Source organism: Scyliorhinus torazame, chromosome 3, assembly GCF_047496885.1.
Source record: "Scyliorhinus torazame isolate Kashiwa2021f chromosome 3, sScyTor2.1, whole genome shotgun sequence".
Lineage (NCBI taxonomy): Eukaryota > Metazoa > Chordata > Chondrichthyes > Carcharhiniformes > Scyliorhinidae > Scyliorhinus > Scyliorhinus torazame.
Window position 1 is genome coordinate 258,331,481 of NC_092709.1, and position 24,498 is coordinate 258,355,978.

General features: G+C 44.5%; 1 protein-coding gene across 3 annotated transcripts in view; it reads right to left on the minus strand.

The window, feature by feature from the left end:
• The window catches only part of pik3c3 (phosphatidylinositol 3-kinase, catalytic subunit type 3), a 138,601-nt gene extending 115,104 nt beyond the window's left edge, over window positions 1-23,497 (minus strand). For all 3 annotated transcript variants that reach the window (XM_072497151.1, XM_072497150.1, XM_072497148.1), the window contains exons 1-4: window positions 23,293-23,497; window positions 18,480-18,668; window positions 11,069-11,212; window positions 8,414-8,543 (exon numbers count right to left, since the gene is read on the minus strand). In XM_072497151.1, the coding sequence (XP_072353252.1) occupies window positions 8,414-8,543; window positions 11,069-11,212; window positions 18,480-18,668; window positions 23,293-23,360 (531 nt within the window). In that variant the 5' untranslated portion in view covers window positions 23,361-23,497. The remainder of the gene's footprint in view (window positions 1-8,413; window positions 8,544-11,068; window positions 11,213-18,479; window positions 18,669-23,292) is intronic.
• Window positions 23,498-24,498: the final 1,001 nt, after the last annotated feature.

A 24,498-nucleotide genomic window follows, 5' to 3' on the forward strand; every position in this document is an offset into this window, starting at 1 on the left:
GTAGCATACCTCCACAGTTTCTAAAAAAGGCAAAGTTAGGATCTACCAAGCCAGGTTTCACTCTGGGTTCGGATTTGCCCGGAATTATCAGCTGGGATCGTACCATTTCACTCCCTTTAGAAATGTATACTTTATTTTATATTGCCTTATCTTTGTCCTACCAAAATGTACCATAGAATTCCTACAGTGCAGAAGGAGGCCATTCGGCCTATCAGTTCTGCACTGACCCACTCCCCCGCCCTATCCCTGTAACCACACCTATGAGCACAGTGGCTAGCACTACCCGGGTTCAATTCTGGCCTTGGGTGACTGTGTGGAGTTTGCACTGTCTCCCCATGTGCACATCTTTGAACACTAAGGGGCAATTTTAGCATGGCCAATCCACCTAACCTGCACATCTTTGGACTGTGGGAGGAAACAGGAGCACCCAGTGGAAACCCACACAGACATGGGGGAGAAAGTGCAAACTCCAGACAATCACCCAAGGTTAGGTGCAATTTTCATCGCTCCAGAACCTTTCGAGTTGTACCTTACATACCCATCTTCCATATTCTCAGGAGTGAGGAAACCAACTCCACCTCCCCTTTGGCCAGCCCCTCACTAAAACAAAAATTCCCCAGATCGGAGACTGGCCAATATTCTTCACACGTTCTGCATTAAAGTTCATCTGCCACGTGTCTGCCCATTCCAGCAGCCTGTCAATTTTCTCCTGAAATTCCCAATACTTCCAACTTTTGTGTAATCAGCAAATTCAGATTTTGTGCCCTGGTCAACAAAGTATAGATTAATACATAATGAACTCTGGAGCAAACCACTGCTTTGTCCAGTCAAAAAACATTCACTCCTATTCTATAATGCCCTTGATTTTAGTCCTCACCCGTGGAGTTTTTAGTACATATAGTTGAGATGCTGCTATTTATAAAACCACAGGCAAGTGCACACAAAAGCAAACTGGAGCTAACTTTCTACACAGAGACAGCTGGCCTCCAAAGATCATTTTTGTGTAATATCCCAGCTGGGATAGACAACGCATTGCTATTCAATCAAACTTGGCATGCTCCTGTTCCGGGTGCTCTAACAAAAAGCTACTATGCATCATCAGCTCTCTATACCGGGCAGCACGGTAGCATAGTGGTTAGCACAATTGCTTCAAAGCTCCAGGGTCACAGGTTCGATTCCCGGCTTGGGTCACTGTCTGTGTGGAGTCTGCACGTTCTCCCATTGTCTGCGTGGGTTTCCTCCGGGTGCTCTGGTTTCCTCCCGCAGCCCAAAGATATGCAGGTTAGGTGGATTGGCCATGCTAAATTGCCCTAAGTGTCCAAAATTGCCCTTAGTGTTGGGTGGGGTTACTGGTTATAGGGATAGAGTGGAGTTGTGGGCTTGGGTAGGGTGCTCTTTCCAAGAGCCGGTGCACACTCGATGGGCTGAATGGCCTCCTTCTGCACTGTAAATTCTATGATTCTGGGTCAAAATCGTGGAACTCCCTCCCTCACAGCATTGTGGCTGTACCTAGGCTACATCACCACCTTCACAAGGGCAATTAGGAAAGGGCAATAAATGCTGACCTAGTCTGCAACACCACATCCCATTTGACAAAAAATCTATTTGGCAAGCTTAACTTTTAATATTTTACAATTTTTATTCTGTAATTTTAGAGGTAACAAAAAGATTGGTCAAAATGGTTTCAAAAGTGGAAAGAGACATTGAAAGTTTAGTAAAGAAATTATGGAGACAAAAACCACTGTCTGGGAGTAGCATGAACTTGCACAAAAGGTTAAAGCCAGAGAAACAAAGGTTGAGGTCATGGTAGCACTGGGAAGGGAGGATAGGAGGTCAAGATGCAAGTGCCAGACATTAAGTCTACAGCTAAAAAGCCATGATTGAGTTCAGGCTCCTTGAGAAATATCTCACAGTAGAACACCTATTCCTAACAACAGGATCCTTCCGTGCAATGGAACTAATCAGCAAATAGCGCACTCACCAACCATATGCAATCTCCGATATCTTAGCTGTGTAGAGTCCGGCGGCGATGCGGAGCTAAGCCGCACGATTCGGCAGCTCCCACTATTACGGACTTTCGGGCTCTCTAAAGGAGCCCCAACGGGAATTTTTTGAAGACGTTCCATGTGGGAAGGGAAGAGCGAGGTCCCCCTTCACTGTTTATGGACCGGACCAGAAGCGAAACGGCCAAAAAAGCGGCATTGGAGCAGCGGGAGAAGCGAGGGAAGAAAAACAAAATGGCGGCGGCCGGGGATAAAGTGGAATGCGGGCCGGAGCTGCAAGAGTTCATCAAGCGCTGCTTCGAGGAGCTGCGGAAGGAGATGCTGGCGCCTATTCTGTCGGCCATTGAAGAACTAGGGATGGCCCAGAAGGCCCACGAGGTAAAGATCCAGGAGGTGCAGAAAAAAGTCAATGAGAACGAGGACGAGATCTTGGGCCTGGCGGTGAGAGTGGAGGAGCACGAGGCGCTGCACAAGAGGTGGGCGGGAAGATTCGAAGACCTGGAGAACAGGTCGAGGAGAAAGAATCTTCGGATCCTGGGTCTCCCTGAAGGAGTGGAGGGGGCCGATGCCGGGGCATATGCGAGCACGATGCTCGAGTCGATGATGGGCGCGGAGGCCCCTTCGAGGCCTTCGGAGCTGGATGGGGCACACTGGGTGCTGGTGAGGAGGCCCAAGGCTAACGAGCCGCCAAGGGCGATTGTGGTGAGGTTTCACCGTTTCACGGACAGCGAGAGGGTCTTGAAATGGGCCAAGAAAGAGCGGAGCAGCAGCTGGGAGAATGCAGAGATCCGAATATACCCGGACTGGAGCACGGAGGTTGTAAAGAGGAGAGCGGGTTTCAACCGGGCCAAGGCGATGCTGCACCGGAAAGGAGTGAGATTCGGAATGCTGCAGCCAGCCTGATTGTGGGTCACATACAAGGATCAGCACCATTATTTTGAAACGCCTGAAGAGGCTTGGACCTTTATTCAAACCAAAAAGTTGGACTCAAACTGAGGGTTTGAGAGGGTGGGGGGGGGGGGGGGGGGGGAGGAGGAAGAGATGTTTTGGGGATTGATGGTTGTTGTACACAGGGTGGTAATCACGTGCAGGAAATGTTACACGGGCTGGGGGAGAGAGGGGGATGGCGATGGGGGAAAAGAGACAAGGCCGCGACAGGAGCTGCACCAGAGGGGGCGGGGTAGGCTTAGGAAAGCGTGGTTTTTTTTTCCCGCGCTAGGGAAGAAAGGCGGGAGGGGGAATAGACACGGGTCTAGCGGGGGGGGGGAGGGGGGGGGGGGGGGGGGGTTTGCTGCTGCACTGGCCGAAGGGGAATGGGACACAGAAGAGATGGTCGAGGCGGGGGTCTCCCGCCTGGGGGACTGGAGGGTGAGGGCGGCGCAGGCACGGGATTGGCCTAGAAAAGGAGATGGCGAGTCTTGGGCGGGGTGGGGGTGGGGGGGGGGGGGGAGCCCCCCCAATCCAGCTGATAACGTGGAATGTGAGGGGCCTGAATGGGCCGGTAAAGAGGGCCCGAGTGTTCGCGCACTTAAAGGGACTGAAGGCAGATGTGGTCATGCTCCAGGAGACACATTTGAAGGTGGCGGATCAGGTCAGGTTAAGAAAGGGGTGGGTAGGACAGGTATTCCATTCGGGGCTGGACGCGAAGAACAGAGGGGTGGCAATATTGGTGGGGAAGCGGGTGTCGTTTGAGGCCAAGAATATCGTAGTGGACAACGGAGGTCGATATGTGATGGTGAGCGGTAAGTTGCAGGGGACGTGGGTGGTAATGGTAAATGTATACGCCCCGAACTGGGATGATGCCGGATTCATGAAGCGCATGTTGGGGAGCATCCCGGACCTGGAGGTAGGAAGCTTGATAATGGGTGGGGATTTTAATACGGTGTTGGACCCAGCACTGGATCGCTCCAGATCTAGGACCGGAAAGAGGCCGGCGGCGGCCAAGGTGCTTAGGGGGTTTATGGATCAGATGGGGGGAGTGGACCTGTGGAGGTTTGCCAGGCCGCAGGCCAGGGAATTTTCTCCCACGTGCACAAAGCCTACTCCCGGATAGATTTTTTTGTTCTGGGCAGGGCGCTGATCCCGAAAGTGGAGGCAACGGAGTATTCGGCCATAGCCATTTCAGATCACGCCCCGCACTGGGTGGAACTGGAGTTGGGAGAGGAGAGGGACCAACGCCCGCTATAGCGGTTGGATGTGGGACTGCTGGCAGATGAGGTGGTGTGTGGGAGGGTGAGGGGGTGTATCGAAAGGTACTTGGAGGTTAACGACAACGGGGAGGTGCGGGTGGGATGGGAGGCGCTGAAGGCGGTGATCAGGTGAGAGTTAATCTCCATCAGGGCTCATAGGGAGAAGATAGAGGGCATGGAAAGGGAGAGGTTAGTGGGGGAGATTTTAAGAGTGGACAGGAGATATGCAGAGGCCCCTGAGGAGAGATTACTTGGGGAAAGGCGACGTCTCCAGAAGGAGTTTGACCTGTTGACCACAGGGAAGGCAGAGGCACAGTGGAGGAAAGCGCAGGGGGCGACGTACGAGTATGGGGAGAAGGCGAGTCGGATGCTGGCACACCAGCTCCGTAAGAGGATGGCAGCGAGGGAAATAGGTGGAGTCAAGGATGGAAGGGGGGCTACGGTGCGGAGTGCGACGAAAATAAGTGAGGCATTCAAGGCCTTCTATGAGGAGCTGTACAGATCCCAGCCCCCAGCGGGGGAAGTGGGGATGAGACGATTCCTAGACCAACTGAGATTCCAGAGGGTGGAGGAGCAAGAGGTGGCTGGTTTGGGGGCACCAATTGGGTTGGAGGAGCTGAGCAAGGGTTTGGGGAGTATGCAGGCAGGGAAGGCCCCGGGACCGGATGGGTTCCCGGTGGAGTTCTACAGGAAGTATGTAGACCTGTTGGCCCCGCTGCTAGTGAGGACTTTTAATGAGGCAAGGGAGGGAGGGACCCTGCCCCCGACAATGTCGGAGGCGACGATTTCTTTGATCCTGAAGCGGGACAAGGACCCACTGCAATGTGGGTCGTACAGGCCGATCTCGCGCCTCAACGTGGATGCTAAGTTGGTGGCAAAAGTGCTGGCTACGAGGATCGAGGACTGTGTCCCGGGGGTGATTCACGAGGACCAGACGGGATTTGTAAAGGGCAGGCAGCTAAACGCCAATGTGCGGCGGCTCCTAAACGTGATAATGATGCCATCGGTGCAGGGAGAGGCGGAGATAGTGGCAGCTATGGACGCGGAGAAGGCCTTTGACTGAGTAGATTGGGAGTACCTCTGGGAAGTGCTGCGTAGGTTTGGGTTCGGGGGTGGGTTTATTAGTTGAGTTAAGCTCCTTTACAGAGCCCCGGTGGCGAGTGTGGTTATGAATCGGCGGAGGTCAGAGTATTTTCGTCTGTACCGTGGGACGAGGTCTGTCCCCCCTGTTGTTTGCATTAGCAATTGAACCCTTGGCCATATCATTAAGGGAGTCTAGGAAATGGAGGGGGGTGGTCCGAGGGGGAGAGGAGCATCGAGTGTCGCTTTATGCAGATGACCAGTTGCTGTATGTGGCGGATCCAGTGGAGGGGATGGTGGAGGTCATGCAGACTCTCAAGGGAGTTTGGGGATTTTTCGGGCTATAAGCTTAATGTAGAGAAGAGTGGGCTTTTTGTAGTACAGGCAGGGGACCAAGAAAGGGGGATAGGCGATCTACCGCTGAGGGGGGCGGAGGGGAGCTTTCGGTACCTGGGCATCCAGATAGCCAGGAGTTGGGGGGCCCTACATAAACTGAATCTGACGAGACTGGTGGAGCAGATGGAGGAGGACTTCAAAAGATGGGACATGTTACCCCTCTCGCTAGCGGGTAGAGTGCAGTCGGTCAAAATGGTGGTCCTTCCGAGGTTTCTCTTTGTGTTTCAGTGCCTTCCCATCGTGATCACCAAGGCCTTTTTTAAGAGGAGCATTATGGGGTTTGTGTGGGCGAATAAGACCCCGCGGGTAAGGAGGGGGTTTTTGGAGCGCAGTAGGGACCGAGGAGGGTTGGCGCTGCCGAATCTGGGGAGCTACTACTGGGCAGCAAATGTGGCGATGATCCGTAAGTGGGTGATGGAGGGAGAGGGGGCGGCATGGAAGTGGTTGGAGATGATGTCCTGCAAAGGAACGAGCCTGGGGGCGTTGGTGACGGCACCGCTGCCGCTCTCGCCGTCAAGGTACACCACAAGTCCGGTGGTGGCAGCAACGCTAAAGATCTGGGGCCAGTGGAGACGGCACAGGGGTGCAATGGGAGCCTCGGTGTGGACCCCGATTAGGGGTAACCACCGGTTTGTCACGGGGAGGATGGGGGGGTTTCAGAGCTGGCATCGGGGCGGGGGGGGATTAGAAGAATGGGGGACCGGTTCATTGATGGGACGTTTGCGAGCCTAGGGGCACTAGAGGAGAAGTTTGGGCTACCCCTGGGAAATGCTTTCAGATACATGCAGGTGAGGGCGTTAGTGAGGCGGCAGGTGAGGGAATTCCCGTTGCTCCTGGCACAGGAAATTCAAGACAGGGTGATCTCGGGCGTATGGGTGGGAGAGGGCAAGGTGTCGGCAATATACCAGGAGATGAAAGAAGAGGGGGAGGCGTTGGTAGAGGAGCTGAAGGGTAAATGGGAGGAGGAGCTGGGGGAGGAGATTGAGGAGGGGCTATGGGCTGATGCCCTAGGTAGGGTTAATTCCTCTTCCTCGTGTGCCAGGCTTAGCCTGATACAATTTAAGGTGGTTCACAGAGCGCACTTGATGGGGGCGAGGCCGAGTAGGTTCTTTGGGGTAGAGGACAGATGTGGGAGGTGCTCAGGAAGTCCGGCGAACCATGTCCATATGTTTTGGTCATGTCCGGCACTGGAGGGGTTCTGGAGGGGAGTTGCGGGAACAATATCTAAGGTGGTGAAAGCCCGGGTCAAGCCAAGCTGGGGGCTAGCAATATTTGGAGCAGTGGACGAGCCGGGAGTGCAGGAGGCGAAAGAGGCCAGCATTCTGGCCTTTGCGTCCCTAGTAGCCCGGCGAAGGATCTTGCTAATGTGGAAGGAGGCGAAGCCCCCCAGCGTGGAGGCCTGGATAAATGACATGGCAGGGTTCATTAAGCTGGAGAGGATAAAGTTTGCCTTGAGAGGGGCTGCACAGGGGTTCTACAGGCGGTGGCAACCGTTCCTAGACTATCTCGCGGAGCGTTAGATGAAGGTCAGTCAGCAGCAGCAGCAACCGGGGGGGGGGGGGGGAATGTCTTGTGAAGGGGGGGGGGGTCTGCCTGGGGGGTATTTGAGCAAGAGAACACATGAAAGATCTGGAAAACTGGCATGTGCGGGAGGAATCCAGTGTACAAAGCTCTGTAACATATCGTTTTACCATGTTTATATCTTGCTATGTGCGTTCTCTTTCTATTTTGTTACGAGGGGGGGGTTGGTTTGTAAGGGTGAAAAATTGTGTTAAAAAACTTTAATGAATATATATATTTTTTTAAATGAATAAAATACAGGAGAAATTCAAATCTCTTGATGTTTTAATAAACACAGTTTGAATAAGCTGTGTAGAGTCCTGAATCTTATTTCTGCAAATGATGCGTCAAAAAGCTGTGCTCCATTTTAACTTCGAAAATTAGTTTGCAACAAGCATAAAGTTGGCACCTGATCAACATGAAAGTCTATGCATCACTCGCTTCACAAAAGAATTGCAACTACATTTCCACATCTCACCAGCCTCTCCTGCTCTGCATCCTGTTTCAAACACTTTTTTTTTTCTTGGTGAAGTACAAGCCAGAAAAATCTCTTCACTTTCTTAAATTAATTTTAACGGCTTTCAATTTTCTATTCAAGAAATGCATCATACTTTTAACTATTCATACTTTTCCATTATATCAATCTATTTCTACATCTCTAAACTTTGGGTATTATCATTTATTTAACATTGCCACATTATAATAATGATAATCTTTATTGTCACAAGTAGGCTTACAATACCATTGCAATGAAGTTTCTGTGAAAAGCCCCTGGGCTTACTGGGGAAAAGTCAAACTTTTTGAAGTTCATAAGGTTAAAGTCAAGAGGTCCAATGTCAACTAGAAGCTTGTGGGACCACTTGAGACATTCATAACTGAATTAAGTACACAGTGTTTGCTTATTTCAATTTTTTTTTTTTTAAATCTCAGTTGATAAATACCCCCCTTTTGAAAATCATACAGGAATATGTATGATTTTCAAATGCCCAGACATATTAAAAGTTTTAATATGCAAAACACGATTGCTTTTATCCCATAGAATGGCTTTCCACTAATTTTCAAGAGCACAGAGGAAACAGGATAGAAAATAAAAAGCCTCTCAGCTAGACAAGAAATTTTTTTTTAAAAATGTACTTCTTCACCTCCGCAGACAACAGACACACTTCAGTTGTGCAATAATCCTACCTTTGCTAGTCGGCTCATCTGATCTTCAGATACATTGCTGCTCGTCCTGCCGGCTGTTTGTGTAGGCTCAGCCCCATCTGCTTCCACATTTGGCCAAACTTTTAAGTCATGCATGCCCTGTCTAAACATGCTGAAAATTAAGAGCAGAAGAGGAAGTATATTACTGGAAAATGTAATTGAATTAGCTGGTCATCCATAGAGCATAACAAACAAAACAGGAACGTCTGATTATTAAAACTCACAAAGACAGCCATTGATAGTCACGAGGAAATCTACCAAATCCTGAAATGAATCAATTAGGTAGACGGCTACATTGGTACTTCACAAAACACGCACACAAGAGGGGGATATAGTAAATCATTCAACATTAGCAAAGCAAGCAAAATGCAACTAAAAACTGTTAATATGGACAATAATATGACGATTTCAATATCCAAAAAGTAAAAAAAATAAAATGAGTAACTCACTGACTCTAAAGTCACAAGTCAATAACCTGTGGCAAATGAACAGAGTGGAAACTTTAAAATTTCCAGGCAGCTACTTTCTTTACACAGCATGCATATAATAGTATTTTTGGAACAAAGTAAAAATGGACTAATCCCACAATCACATTGCAAAATCATAGGCTGTGGCACCATAATTTCTTGACTTGTGCTCTCTGCAAGTGCTGATCAGAGAGTTAGTCAAGTTTTTTAAAAAAAGAATATTGATTATTTCTCTTACCAATTCACCCACAAGCAGAAATGATCAATTCTTTGTTTCCTTAAAACTTCTTACTAATTTTTAAAATCTAGGATATTCCCCCATTAACCAAGTTACAGTGGAAAAATACAGAATGTTGAGATTTTCATTACAATGCAAACTAATTCTTTTCAGTATCTCAGGAAACCCTCATTTAATATTTTCTTACGGATTCAATTAATGATTTAAATTTCCTTCCGACAGTTAAGTGCCCAAATCTACCATGTATTCCTACCACTATATAGCATTAAAAAATGCACCAGCCAGAAAAAGAAATCAGCCCCTCCAACGTCCCCAGCTTTGCTCTCCCTCAGCATCCATCCCATTCCTTCACACTTGGTGAACACCTTACAGTTTAAGGTAGACTTCCCATCACTGTTCTTTGCACCCGTAAATGTACTTTCACATTTCTCAGCATTAAATTGCACCTGCCAGCAATGCTACTAGATGATCTTCTCCTCTTCATTAAATGGCCGTCCCTAAATTGCTATCAACAAGCCACAATATTTGGATCCAAGTGATAAAGATGCAAGTTCTCAGCACTGTAACCTGGAGTGTACCACTACCTACATCCAACCAATCCTAAAACATTGGCATTCAATAATATGTCTTCATTTTCATAAAACATTGCTATATATATTTATTGGACTGCAGTGGTTGAAGGTGGCAGCTCACCATCACTTTCAAGGACAATTAGGGTTGAGTAATAAATGCTGGCCTAGCCAGTGACACCCACGTTATGTAAATGAGTAACAAAAAAAATTATTCAGGTCCTGATTATTACCAATCTGATACATCTCCAAGTGTTCACTAATTTTATCTCATATTATTTTTTTAAAGCAGGGATGAGCCATGCTCTAACCCTATTCTCATGCATTTATTCATGTGCTGTGGAATGCATCAGCTTCAATTTAAGAAAACAAAGTTATAAATGTTTTCTTTAAGACAACAATCTCATTCATATATTTATTTGAAACCAAATGTCAAGGTAGAGATATGAAAATAGTTACTACCAAACACATGAGCACATAAAAGTTCCTGAGAACTGTAAATTGCTGATCTGAACTGCATTTTATGTAAATCCAGAAAAATGTGAAAATGCAATCAAGTCTGAACCATAAACAGCAGCAAACAAGCTATGCAACAGGTTAGAGCTCAATTTAGTGTCAAACAGTGGAGGTCACCCACATGACAACTCACATGATATTGAGTCATGTCTTCGCTTTAGATTACAGAGCCCCTTCACAGAAGCTGCTCACCATGTGTAACAAATTGCTTCATACGGAAATATGCATTTCAAAAGAGCTCCTGCAAATACTTTCTTGTAGCCAATGAAATGACTCAATTTTCTTTTTGATCAGTGGATAACGTACAATTAATTCCACCACTGCCAACTTTGAAATGCATTTGTTTAATATTTTGCTGACTACTTATGAATGCTTGTATTAATTCTAAATCTTTGGCTGCTACATTCTTACAAATTAATATCCTGCTCAACATAGTGCTTATGTCTCAAATATTCAGCAAGCTATCTCACTCTAACCTAGATCTTATAACACAGCAGGACACTCAGCCAATCATGTCAAGCTTGTAACAGACATTGGTACATTTATTTTGCCTGTCATTTTTTTATAAAGCGAGGTAGTCTAATATTTTAATTGAAGTGATTTTCTATTAGTGTACGTGGAAATATGGACATCGGTGTATCATTTAAAATTGTTTTTAATTTGGGAGAGGAAGGAATAGAGACGTACAGTACTTAAGTTTCAAATCCCTCTGGGTGAAATTGGCCATTCACATAAAACAAGACAGAAGAACGAATCATTTTACCTTTCTCCACATAACCACAGCAGTAAATTTCAGATCACCATTTAAGCAAGTGCTGAAGCCACACGATTGGAGAGGTCAACTTACCCATACTTTCCAAAAAGTGTAACGGTAGTTCCACCAATAGGGACAGCTTTTCCAGGTCCGTAAACATCCCAGATTGTGAGAGCAACTTGAGCGTTTCGTGGTAAATCTGGATATTTTACAGGCAATTTTAACCATTCATTCCAGCTGTGAAAGGACATGAACATTATTATTTTCCTAAAGATCCTAAATTGTGCAGATAGGACTGGTAAATTGTTCAATCCTTTTGATTTTATCCTAATGTTTCATGATGAATCTGTTTCCACTACAGTATTTGGTTATTTAAAAAAAAAAGGTTCCAACATTACATGAAATGAAAAAAGATGAAAGCATGAAGGAAATAGTTCAGCAAACGGGATAACAGCCATAAACTACTCTATAGCGGTGTTTAAAATTTTGGTTGTAATGGTTTGTTCTTTTATAAATCACATTTGAAACTGATAATCAACAAAAAAAGTTGAACATTTTGACCTGCAACAGTTAGCAAGTTGAACAACAAAAGGATTTCGCCCATTACTTTCTTGGTAATCCTGCCGTCATGAAATCCTCAGTAATGTTTCTGTGCAAGTCTGGTCAAGGATCAACGGCACAAGATTTTAACAGACATGACAATCATATAAAAATAGAAAAACATACGCAGAGAAGAATAAAACGGCAACTGACAATATGAAAGATATTAAATACTGAAAATACTCAGCAAGTTATCCTGCACAATTCCCCACAAGCCCACCTTCACTGGTCAATATTCATGTTGAGATTCTGACAGTTCAACGCTCAATAACATTGGTCTCATCAGCAACCACAGAAAAAGAGCCTGAGCCATTTGCTTGATGTTGAAATGGAGTTCAAAGTTATCCTGCAGGATAAAGGCTACCCTGATCAGGTCACTGCTCGCTATATATCGCACAACCTCATGAATGGGCTGATAGCCACAATGTCGGTCCTGAAAAACATGTCCAGTCTACCTCAAATTGCCATGGGAAGGGCAAGGTTCCTCAAATATTTCAGCAACAGGTGAAGCTAGCCTTTTCACACTGCTACTACACAATAGCAACATGAGTGGCACTCTCCACGAACAGCATGCTTCCATCAAGCCAAGACGACATTCTGCCTACGCACCATATGAATTTCATTGCCGGTGTGATGTCAGCTAGGTAGGCCATTCTTCCTCGCAACTGGTAGATCGTATTAAACAGCACATCCCTTCAGCTATTTATAACAGGAAAAGTACTGATCATACCCAACCAACCAATGCTTGCAAAACTCAGAACATGGTGTCCAACATTAGACGTGATACCATGATTGGACAACACTTGCTAACAAACTGACAACCAATTGAAAATTTTCAGTCGGGCTCAGAAAGAGACTACAGAAAGCTGGTGCACAAATGGACTTGGGGGCTCATGTTCAAGAAACCCAGAAAGCTAGCATGTAGGTGCAAAGGATAATGGGGAAGGCAAATGGAATTCTGGCTTTTATTTCAAGGGGGCTGGAGTATAAAGTAATGAGGTGCTGCTACAGCTGTACAAGGTACTAGTAAGGCCATATTTAGAATACTGTGCACAGTTTTGGTCCCCTAATTTATCGAGAAATATTGGGCACGATCTACCGGCGTGGCACAACGGATCCGGTAGATGCTGGGATATCTCACTTCGTGATCTAACCGACTTGAGCTCTAAAGCAATTTTGTGAGACATAGTGATGCAAATTCTGCCTATTGTGGGTGGATCACTTTTGGCAAATCTACATATTAGAGAGAAACAGCTAGTCTCAGTCTAATATGCACATCCACTATCTACCCAAGGTGATGAGATCTCAGGCGAGCACCGTTCAGTGCTGGTCTCCATAAAAGGGGATCAGATGGAATGGCACTCGTGGAATCTATCAGGGGATCAGAGCCGTTTTCACCTGGGTGCCAGCCTGGTACTGCCATGCTGCCCAGGTGGCACTGTCAGCTGGGAGGGGCACTACCAAGGTGCAAAACTGGCATTTTTCACATGGTGTGGATCGGGTCCGGGGGCACATTGCATGGTGCGGGGGAGCCTAAGGACCCCCTTATAGGCGAGTTGGGGGCGGTTCGGGGTCAGGTCGAGAGTTCAGGATGCTATTAAAAAATTATTCGAGTCAGTACAGAGGAGACTTATGAAAATGATCCCGGGTATGGGGGGGCTGCCTTATGAGGAAAGGTTAAACAGATTGGGTCTGTACACCTTGGGGTTCAGAAGAATGAGGGGTGATGTGATTGAAATATATATGATTCTTAGGGAGTTAGAAAGGGTAGGTTTGGAGGATATTTCCACTCACGAGTGTGTGTTGGACCAGAGGGCATAATTGCAGAATAATGGAGTGCTCATTTAAGATGAATTTGAGGAAGGATTTCCACTCTCAAAGAATAGTGAACATTTGGAATTCTTTACCCCAGGAAGCAGCGGAGGCCGAGTCCTTGAATATTTTCAACGCTGAGATCAATAGATTTTTAGTCAGTATGGAAATAAGGGTTACAGAGATAAAGCAGGAAAGTGGACTTAGTGAGTGAGTGTTATATCAGCCATTATGTTATTAAATAGGAAAACATGTTCAAAAGGTTGAATGGCCTACTCCTGTTCCTATTTCTTACCGTCTTATAGTGGCTTACCTAATATATGTAGATTATAACATATGTTAACACAGGGTCCTGTTCCTTAGCAAAAAGAGCATGTCCACAGATTGCACTTTTTTAAAATAAAGAAAAGCTTGGAGAACAGCCATTCCCTGGTTTATTACCCATAGCAATGCCTTGGCCAATGATGACTTGCCAGGTCCACTTGGCAGTTAATTGTTCCCTAGTGCATTGTCCATGGCAACAACTTTACCAATCAGAGTTCTCTTGCCAAACAATTAACACCCTCATCTCTTGCAGTATAAATTATCGTTTCCTTTAGATTTGGTATTCTTATGAATCTACCGTGATGAGTGCAAGGCGAAAAGATTTGGCAGCAAAATTGTATGTTAAAAAGTCTTGTCGGGTTCATTGCAAGACCTGCTGCTCAACAAGACTCACACGAGCAGGACTTGGACATGTCAGTCTTATCAGCTGACCATACACAGAGGTCAAGCCTACTGTCGATATGCAATTTAGAATTTGAGTATGCATCAGGTATTTTTCCATCTCTTCACAGGGCTGTACATTGACATCTATTAGGATATATATTGTCAGTTTGTTCTTGAAAAGTGTATATATATATATATATATATATATATATATATATATATAAAAATCGTGTCTTTGTTTTCTCACCAACAAAATCTTTAAACTCTCTTGCCACAGAAAAAAAACTTTATCTGTTTTAAATGTGTTCCTCTCGTGCCCTCCGAAACACATTGTATCAGAGTTACCACTGGCTCGGGCTCTGACCGATTTTTAGGCTTGCAACTGAGTTTGAAAACTCCGTCAAAATTGGTGTTAAATTCCCTTGTGGACTTCCGAGATCTCATTGAGAAGCCCTTCGATTTGAAATCTGTACCTCAAAGTGGCACTTTCCTGGGTATTTTCAAAGTGCTGCCAGAAAATGTTCGAAAAATTGTGTTCCAGTACATTGACATTTATAAACTATATGGAATCAGATAACTTCAATATACTAAAGGCGGGCTTTTTCAGGCCCTCCCTCTGGCTGGATCTTCCCATCCACTTGAAGTTGACCCCTCGTTGTCGATTGTCCAGTGGCAGGGCAGGCGAAACATGCGTAAGTCTCACCTCCACAATCCAAAGATGTGCAGAGTAGGTGGATTGGCTATGCTAAATTGCCTCTTAATTGGAAAAAAATAATTGGGTACTCTAAAAAATTAAAAACAAATTCATACAAATGTTTTATTTATTTAAATAAACTTAAGAGTACCCAATTCCTATTTTCCAATTAAGGGGCAATTTAGCATGGCCAATCTACCGAGCTTTCACAGAAGAACAAAGAGCAATACAGCACAGGAACAGGCCCATCGGCCCTCCAAGCCTGTACCGGTCATGATACCAACTTTTGCCAAAACCCTCAGCACTTTCTTGTGCCGTTTCCCTTTATACCCATCCTATCCACATGTTTGTCAAGATGCCTTTTGAACACCGTTAATGTATTTGCTTCCACAACCACCCCTGGCAACATGTTCCAGGCACTCACCACCCTCTGCGTAAAAAACCTGCCTCGCACATCTCCTCTAAACTTTGCCCCACGGACCTTAAATCTATGACCGCTGGTGACTGACCCCTCCACCCTGGGAAAGAGTGCCTGCCCATCCACTCTATCCATGCCCCTCATGATCTTGTAGACCTCTATCAGGTCACCCTTCAACCTCTGTCTTTCTAATGAAAACAGCCCAAGTCTATTCAGCCTCGCCACATAGCTAACACCCTCCAGACCAGACAACATCCTGGTAAACCGCCTCTGCAACCTCTCCAAAACCTCCACATCCTTCTGGTAATGTGGCGACCAGAATTATGCGCAATATTCCAAGTGTGTCCTTACCAAGGTTCTATACAACTGTAGTATAACTTGCCAGTTTTTATACTCAATGCCCCGTCCAATGAAGGCGAGCATTGCGTATGCTTTCTTTATTTTTTAAATAATTTTTTAAAAACATTTAAATCTAGTGTACCCAATTAATTTTTTCCAATTAAGGGGCTAAATTGCGTGGCCAATCCACCTAGCTTGCACATCTTTTGGGTTGTAGGAGCGAAACCCACGCAAACACAGGGAGAATGTGCAAACTCCACACGGACAGTGACCCAGAGCCGGGATCGAACCTGGGACCGCGGCGCCGTGAGGCTGCAGGGCTAACCCATACGATGGGCAGCAGGGCCACCTTGCTGCCCATCGTATGCTTTCTTGACTACCTTGTCCACTTGTGTTGCCACCTTCAAAGATCTGTGGACTTGCACACCCAGATCTCTCCGACTTTCTATTTTCGGAACAGTTTTGCCATTTCCGGTATATTTCCCCTCTATGTTAGACCTACCAAAATGCATTACCTCACATTTGTCCGGATTAAACTCCATTTGCTATTTCTCTGCCCAAGTCTCCAACCTATTTATGTCCTGCTGTATCTTCTGACAATCCTCAACACTATCTGCCATTCCACCAACCTTGGCGTCATCCGTGAACTTAATCAGACCGGCTACATTTTCCTCCAAATCGTGTAGGTACACTACAAACAGAGGCCCATGCACAGATCCCAAAGAACACCACTCTCACAACCATCAATTCAGAATAACACCCTTCTACTGCTACCCTTTGCTTTCTGTGACTGAGCCAGTTCTGTATCCATCTTACCACCTCACCTCTGATCCCGTGTGACTTCACCTTTTGTACCAGTCTGCCATGAGGCACCTTTGTCAAATTCTTTACTGAAGTCCATGCAAACAACATCCACCGCCTTTCACTCAATCATTTTTGTCACCTCCTCAAAAAACTCGTTAGTGAGGCATGACCACCCCTTCACAAAACCACGCTGTCTATTGGCTTTTGAGTCCATTTGTTTCCAAATGGGTATAAATCCTGTCCGAGAATTCTCTCCAATAATTTACCTACAACCAACGCGAGGCCTACCGGCCTATAGTTTCCAGGATTATCCTGCTACCTTTCTTAAACAGTGGTACCACATTAGCTATTCGCCAGTCCTCTGGGATCTCATCTGCAGCCAATGAGGATACAAAGATGTCAGTCAAGGCCCCAACAATTTCCTCCCTTGCTTCCCTCAGTATTCTGGGGCAAATCACATCTGGCCCAGGAGACTTATCTACTGTAATATATTTTAAAAGACCCAATAACTCCTCCTTTTCAATGTTAACATGATCCAGACTGTCCACACACCCTCTCCAAGAATCATCTTCACAGAATCATCTTCCACAAAGTCACTTTCTTTGGTGAACACTGATGCAAATTGCTCATTTCGCACCTCACCCATTTTGTCTGGCTCAACACAGATTCCCCTCCACTGTCCTTAAGTGGTCCAATCCTTTCCCTGGCCCCCCTCTCTACTTTTCACATATGAATAAAAAGCTTTGGGATTCACCTTAATCCTACTTGCCAAGGACTTTTCATGACCCCTCCAACCCTCCTAATTTCCCGCTTCAGTATCTTCCGACTTTCTTTATACTCCTCATGGGATTTGACTGTTACCACCCTTCTAGACGGTAAAAAAGTCTATTTTTTCTTTTTGACAAGGTTCGCAATATCCCTCGTTATCCAAGGCTCCCTAAACTTCCCATACTTACCTTTCATTCTCTCGGGAACGTGACTTTCCGGAATCCTAATCAACTGTCACTTGAAAGACTCCCACATGACCAATGTTGATTTACTATATAACAGCCGCACCCAATCCAAATTCTTCAATTCCTGCCTAATGTTATTGTAATTTGCCTTTCCCCAGTTTAGCACCTTAACGCAAGGGTTACCCTCACTCCTGTCCAAAATTACCCTAAAACTTACAGAATTGTGATAACTACTCCCAAAATGTTCCCCTACTGAAACCCCAACCACCTGTTCAGGCTCATTCCCCAATACCAGATCCAATACTGCCCCTTCTCAAGTTGGACTATACACATATTGCATCAAGAAGGCTTCCTGGATACACCTTACAAATTCTGCCCCATCCAAACCCTTAGCACCAAGTGAGTCCCAGTCAATTTAGGGGAAATTAAAATCCTCTACCACAACAACCCTGTTACTTTTGTACCTATCCAAAATCTCTCAACCGATCTGCTCCTCTATCTCTCACTGGTAGTTGGGGGGCCGGTAATAAACCGCCAACATTGTGATTGCCCCCTTCCTGTTCTTGAGCTCTACCCAGGTTGCCTCAATGAAGACCCTCCAAGGTGTCCTCCCGCAATGCGGCTATAATATTCTCCTTAACCAGTAATGCTACTGCCCCACCCCTTTTACAACCCCCTCCATCTCTCCTGAAGCATCTCTCCTCCAATGTTCAACTGCCAATCCTGCTCTTCCTTTAACCATGTTTCTGTGATAGCCACAACATCTTAATTGCAAGTACTAATAAGTGCTCTAAGTTCAACTGCCTTATCCACTATACTTCTGCCGTTTAAAAAAAAGTGTTGAAGCAGACAGGGTGATGTTGTTCTCTTATTTTTGTTCTATTTCCCCTTCAGTTATTACACCTTCTAAACTAGCGCTCTGGTTCCCACTCCCCTGCCATCTTTGGGCTTGTGGGCGTGAAACCCACGCAGACACGGAAAGAATGTGCAAACTCCAGAAGGACAGTGGCCCAGGGTCCTCAATGCAGTGAGGCAGCAGTGCTAACCACTGTGCCACCGTGCCTTCCCATATAAATGTTTTACATAAAGACTTAAGGCTTTGCACTTTGCCCAGTCTTCCAAATCTCTTCCAAAACAAACTCAAAAACACAAATCTCAGCAGCAAAACATACTCACTTCCATCGAGTACTAAAAGCTTTGTAAGAAGTCCGAACAGGAAGAGCCAACGGTTTTCCTTCTGCAAAAACTTGGCCAGTCACATACAGGTCTGAACAGGTTTCCTGGTACAAGCCTGAAAATTTAAGCAATGGGTCCTCCAGAAGTGCGGTGTAGCTTTTTTGCTCCCGTTTGCCTTCCAAACTGCCACTGCATACATAGAGAAACAGAAGAGAAAATAACTGAGGTGTGCATTTCATGCTGCATTCACACAGGAAACATAGCGAAGCAGACAATAAAGTGCTCTTCAGTATTTAAACAAAGGGTTTGTTTCTTTCCATAGTTATACTATCCTTCATGCACAATAATAAAATCTTCAAATGTGACATGTTCTAAATTTAAAAAGCTTTCAACTATGCTCAGTGAAATTGGCTAGCACTGTTGCTTCACACGCCAGGGTCCCAGATTCGATTCCCAGCTTGGGTCACTGTCCATGCGGAATCTGCGCATTCTCCCATGTGTCTGCGTGAGTTTCCTTCGGGTGCTCCGGTTTCCTCCAACAAGTCCCAAAAGACGTGCTATTAGGTAATTTGATCATTCTGAATTCTCCCCGTGTACCCAAACAGGTGCCGAAATCTGGCGACTAGAAGCTTTTCACAGTAATTTCATGCAGTGTTAATGTAAGCCAACTTGACACATTAAAGATTATTAGAATAAATTTCCTATTCAAATTGTTCTTTCATGAAAATACATTAATTACAACTGAATATGTGGACGGTCAGCAAATTAGAGCAACAATCTTTTTGCAGATTGAGAAGTTCCTGTCAGATTAAAGTAACTGCAGCACATCTTTCTGCTGGGCTAACGCCAAGCAGTTCTCCATTAGTTTCACACTGCAAATGGTTACTGACCAATGAAAAATAGTGACTTTAGAAACCTCACAACAGTTATGTTAAAAGCTGTGGTGCAGCAAGATGACTGGTATTGGTACACAGGCTGGGACACTTGGAATCAGCACAACTTTAAAATATCAGCCACAATTAATAGTTAAAAGCAGTATTACAAATAATGTTGCATCATGAACTTGCCTTGCAATTCTAACAATAAATAGCCTTTAATTTGATTTTGCTGATGGGAAATTAGTTCTCAAATTCCCCATAGAATTTCTGATAATCAAAATTTATGCTGCTCGGTACTTTCTCTCACAGCATGTAACGAAAAGCCAAAGAGCTTCAAGAATAATGCACACTAAACACATTTTCTATCACTATATTTCCTCCTTGTACATGCCACCACCGAATTCCAGCTGGAGGGGCATGTATCCTAATCATCAGCACAAATACGCAGGTTATAATTCGATCTGATGAGATAAATACTTTGGCTTTGACGGTTAATTTCATTGTTAATATCTAAACATTTCAACTGCACACTATTACAAAAAAGTATGACGACTGAATCAGTCATAATAACAATACAAAATTTAAGTTTAGAATTTAATTCAAAATTACACTTTTCTACCATAGTCAACATTATAACAAAAATTAGCAGGCATTGTGATATCATGCTTGGGCGGTGAGAAAAGAACGTGCTTCGCAGAATTTAATTGAGACACATTAATTGATCCAATTGCACTGCAGATTTGCAATGTTGCCTTTATATTGGTCTTTGCACGGAATCAGGGGTGATCCAATTGCACTGCAGATTTGCAAATGTTGCCTTTATACTATCAGTCCCAAGTCAAACATCTTCACTTGCAAACAGGTAGTTCTTGTTGCTAGCCAAAGTAAAACTTTACATATTCAAACATTCACTGTAATTTAAATGTCAGTGAAGCTCAAACATTATTGAAATCCATTCATTAACATTATTCTAACTGATGAGAAGCCCAAACAATGTGAGACTACCCCTCCAAGATGACCTCATACTATTTAATAAATTTCAGACTAGACTGGAAGTGACATGAAGCCAAAATTACACTGCTGTTACTGTATCAATGTGATACATAAGCCGCAGAATCTTCATCACTACAATGATACAGTTGATGAATTCTACACAGAAGCTAAGTATTTTAGTTTATGGGATTGAAATACTAAAACTTATAACTATCTGCTTAAACCCCTTAAAATGGATGCAATAATTTACATATTGCATTGATAACAGTTTTTATGTCACACAACGTGAATCTGCAACATTTTCAGGCTAAAATAAATGCAAAAACAATTAACCAATTGTTCTTTCTAAAACAAGGTTTCTTGTGAAGCAATTAGCTTAAGATTTTGCTCTTGAAAAACCTTCAACAAAAAAGCAGAAAACACAATCAGTAACATGATTATTGCACATAAATGGTATCTGAGCATTACAAAGGTTATAATGCAATGTCAGGCTTACTTCATGGATCACATGGCCTAATTTAATCATCCAGATTCAAAACCTTCCAAGTGGTGTTTTTTTTCCTGGAACACATGTTCACAACTCAAATTTATACTGATTTTTACAAAGAACTCTTTAACACAATTCTTATTACAATGCTTCCATCACTACAACTCTAGACTAAGTGAGATGCATCACTATGAACAATGAACAAAATATTCCTTCTTCTAATTTATTTATTTTGAACAGCAGAACTTGAACTTTCCCTTCAGAGTACATATTCAAATAATAGCCACTGATCTACATTTCACCCCTTGTTTTCCAAATATAAAATCATCCTGGTGTTTAAAATTTGTCCTGGCCTTGTTACAACTCTCCCCGTCTCCTCTAGCCCGAGGTCACCATTCCTCTGACAATAGTCTCTTGTATACTTTCTTAATGCCGCTATGAAGCACCATGGATTATTGGGCGGGATTCTCGGGCCGCATTCGCCGCAAGAACACCACAGGCGAATGTGGCTAGAGAATCCCGCCCATATTTTCCATATTAAAGGCACTATACAAATGTAAGCTTTTGTTAATAATGAGTAGTTGGCCATACAATCCAAGCAACCTCTGCAAGAAGTGGGGACAGTTCGAGGGTATAAACTATGATGCCCTTGCAGTCAAAAAGCCTTTTAAAACTTAACTGTCAACATTCACATATGAACAACAGCCTTGTGACAAGGAAGCAAAGAGTAAACAGATAATCTCCACAAGGGCATTAACACATTAGTTTCAGGTGATAACCAACTCAATCTCACTGCATTCCCTTATTCCAGAATTTAAATCCAAAACCCAAAGAATGTGAAATCATTGGTCCTGCCTTCCAGCATTGAATTCTCCAATCTTCCTCTGAACCTGCGAAACATATGGTGCAGGAGACAACTCAAGAGAGTATAACCAGTTTTAGAAGCTGTTGTCTGCTAACGGCATAACATTACTGACAGTGGCATTTGTACCAGACGAAGCAGGTAAGATGTTCACAAGCGAATGCTACTACCAGACCCAACACCTCCACCACACCGAGAGAAGAAGTTGCTTTGGAATTCCATCTGAACAATAATGTCACTGTGAAAGAATTCAACATTTCCTTCTGCAGTAAGCAATTTAACCATGAACCCCAGCCAAAATACCTCATTATCACCCTAGACAAGTCTCTCACCCATAGGTCTCATTTCATTAACAGCAGCTGAAGAAGTAAATCCAGAGTGAACCTTGGCTGGAAACCCACTGAATCATCATGGGAGAGCACCGCAAGAACATTGAATTGAAACAGCGGCAGTCAGTCTGCATCAAATACTGCTCTATGTGATGATCCTGCAGACCCCCATGCAAAGGACAATTAAATTCTGCTATTAGAGTGGTGTCAGCACCCACGTCAAATGAATGGCTTCTAGGGCTGTACCATGTTGCCACTCCTGCCATTCACCATGATGTTATTGTCTCAAGGAGATGGGAAAAATTATAGGCAACAATGACCTCCCCATTCACAAAAACAATAGTGGGACACTACTTAAAGAATCAACAGCTCATCACTAACCAAACAGCAGAGGTTTCAGGCTTCAAGCTCTCTTGAAGAGTGGATAGCACTCAATAGGAGCATCGACAATTGCTCCACATGTGCAAAGTGAGGTGTGGCACCAAGTATAATTGTGAGCATCAGTCTGAGACCATGGACACATCACATCAGCTTTCCCAGTGGACTTTGAATGGATGTTCACCATCGAATGGATAGCAAAATGATATATCCCATTAAAAACCAGTCAGACTGCACTTTGAACACTGCATCCAGTTCTAGTCACCAACAGCACTGTTGGGAATAGGTTAACCTCCAATGCTAGGGGTCTGGGTTATGAGAAAGAAATGGATAGACTTGGGCTTTTTCAGTCTGGAAAGAAGGCAGCTATGAGGTGGTCTCTAAAAAGTATACAGTTAAGGAAAATGTGTTAAAACGTATTATGACTTTAAATTAAGATATGGTAATAAAACTAAGGGCACAAGGTCAAATTAGTTAAGGATAAATGTAAGACTGATATCGGGCATACTTTTAATAGAACAAACGATCAACATGTGGAACAAACTTATTGAAGACAAGAACCCAGGGGAACGATTTGAAGCCGAATGGGGAAGTTAGGATTTCTCTATATGGAAGAACCAAACTGGCCGAACGCTTCACTGGATTTATCCCATTCCCATGGTCTACGCAAACTGTTTGTACTTTTGAGATGTTACATGGGAAGACTTAATATGAAACAATAATACATAGAGCCGCCAGGTAGTGGCCACTGAGAGCCGGCAAACGGGACCCGCTCTGGGATCTGTCACCAGCCAAGTGCTGGGCAGTCCCAGGTGAACGATTTGAAGCCGAATGGGGAAGTTGGGAGGGGGTCCATCCCCCTCCCTCCCTTAGACCCGCTACTCACATCTTCAGCTGGACATTGATGTCCAGGTCGCAGCTGTAAACATAACAGAATTTCTCCGTGTCGCTCATCGCTCTCGGCTAAAACAAGTCCTCTCCCGTCCCAACATCAGCCGTATCCTCGGCACAGACTGTCCTGAAGGGGGAGGAATTTTAAACCGGTTCAAGTTTACAGCTCCGCGGCCGCCATCTTCCCCACCGGCCTGGCTCTTTACATCCGGGTCACAGGTCAGCCAGCGGCCTCTTGTCCTGAGCTCAGTCTGCAGAAGGGGATTTTTGTTCAATATGTGAACTGTACACATCTATTTCACACAGCTTACCTTTAGCTATTTTTACACCATGGTTGTTTCATTTTTTCTTGCCAATGTGAATGCATGTAATAAACGGGACAGTAGCAGCGTGGATACAAAATTGGCTGAATAATAGGAAGCAGGGAGTAATGGTCAATGGATATTCTTTTGGCTGGAGGACGGTTTGTAGTGGTGTTTCCCAGCGATCAAAATTGGGCCCCTTGCTTTTCCTGATGGATGGTAATGATCAAAATCTTTGTGCGTAGCAGACAATGTCAAAGTTTGTGGATGATACAGAACTTGGAAGTATTGTAAACTGAAGAGGAGAGTGTAGAACTTCAAAACAACATTGACAAGTTGGCGGAATGGGCAGATAGGTGCCCGGTGAGTTTCAATGCAAAGAAATGTGATGCATTTTTGGTAGGAAGAACATGGAGAGACAAGATAGAATAAGGGGTAAATTCTTAAGGGGGCACAGGCGCAGAGGGGTCTGGGTGTATATGTGCATAGATCATTGAAGGTGACAGGACAGGTGGAGAGAGCAGTTCATAAAGCAAATATAGTTTTCTGTCCTTTAATAGGCATAGAGTACAAAAGCAAAGAGGCTATGCTGAACGTATACAAGATATTAGCGCAGCTGGAGTACTGTGTACAGGTCTGGGCACCACATTATAAGAAAGGTGTGAACACATTGGAGAGAGTGCAAAGAGGTTTATTAAAATTGTTCCAGGGATGAGAAATTTCAGTTATGAGAATGGATTGGAGGGGTTGGGTCTGTTCTCCTTGGAGAGGAGAAGGCTAAGAGGAGATTTGATAGGGGGCTGGACAGAGTAGATAGGGAGAAGTTGTTCTGTCCATAAAAGGATCAAGAACGACAGGGCGCACACTTAAAATGATTTTCAAAAGAAGAAAACATGATG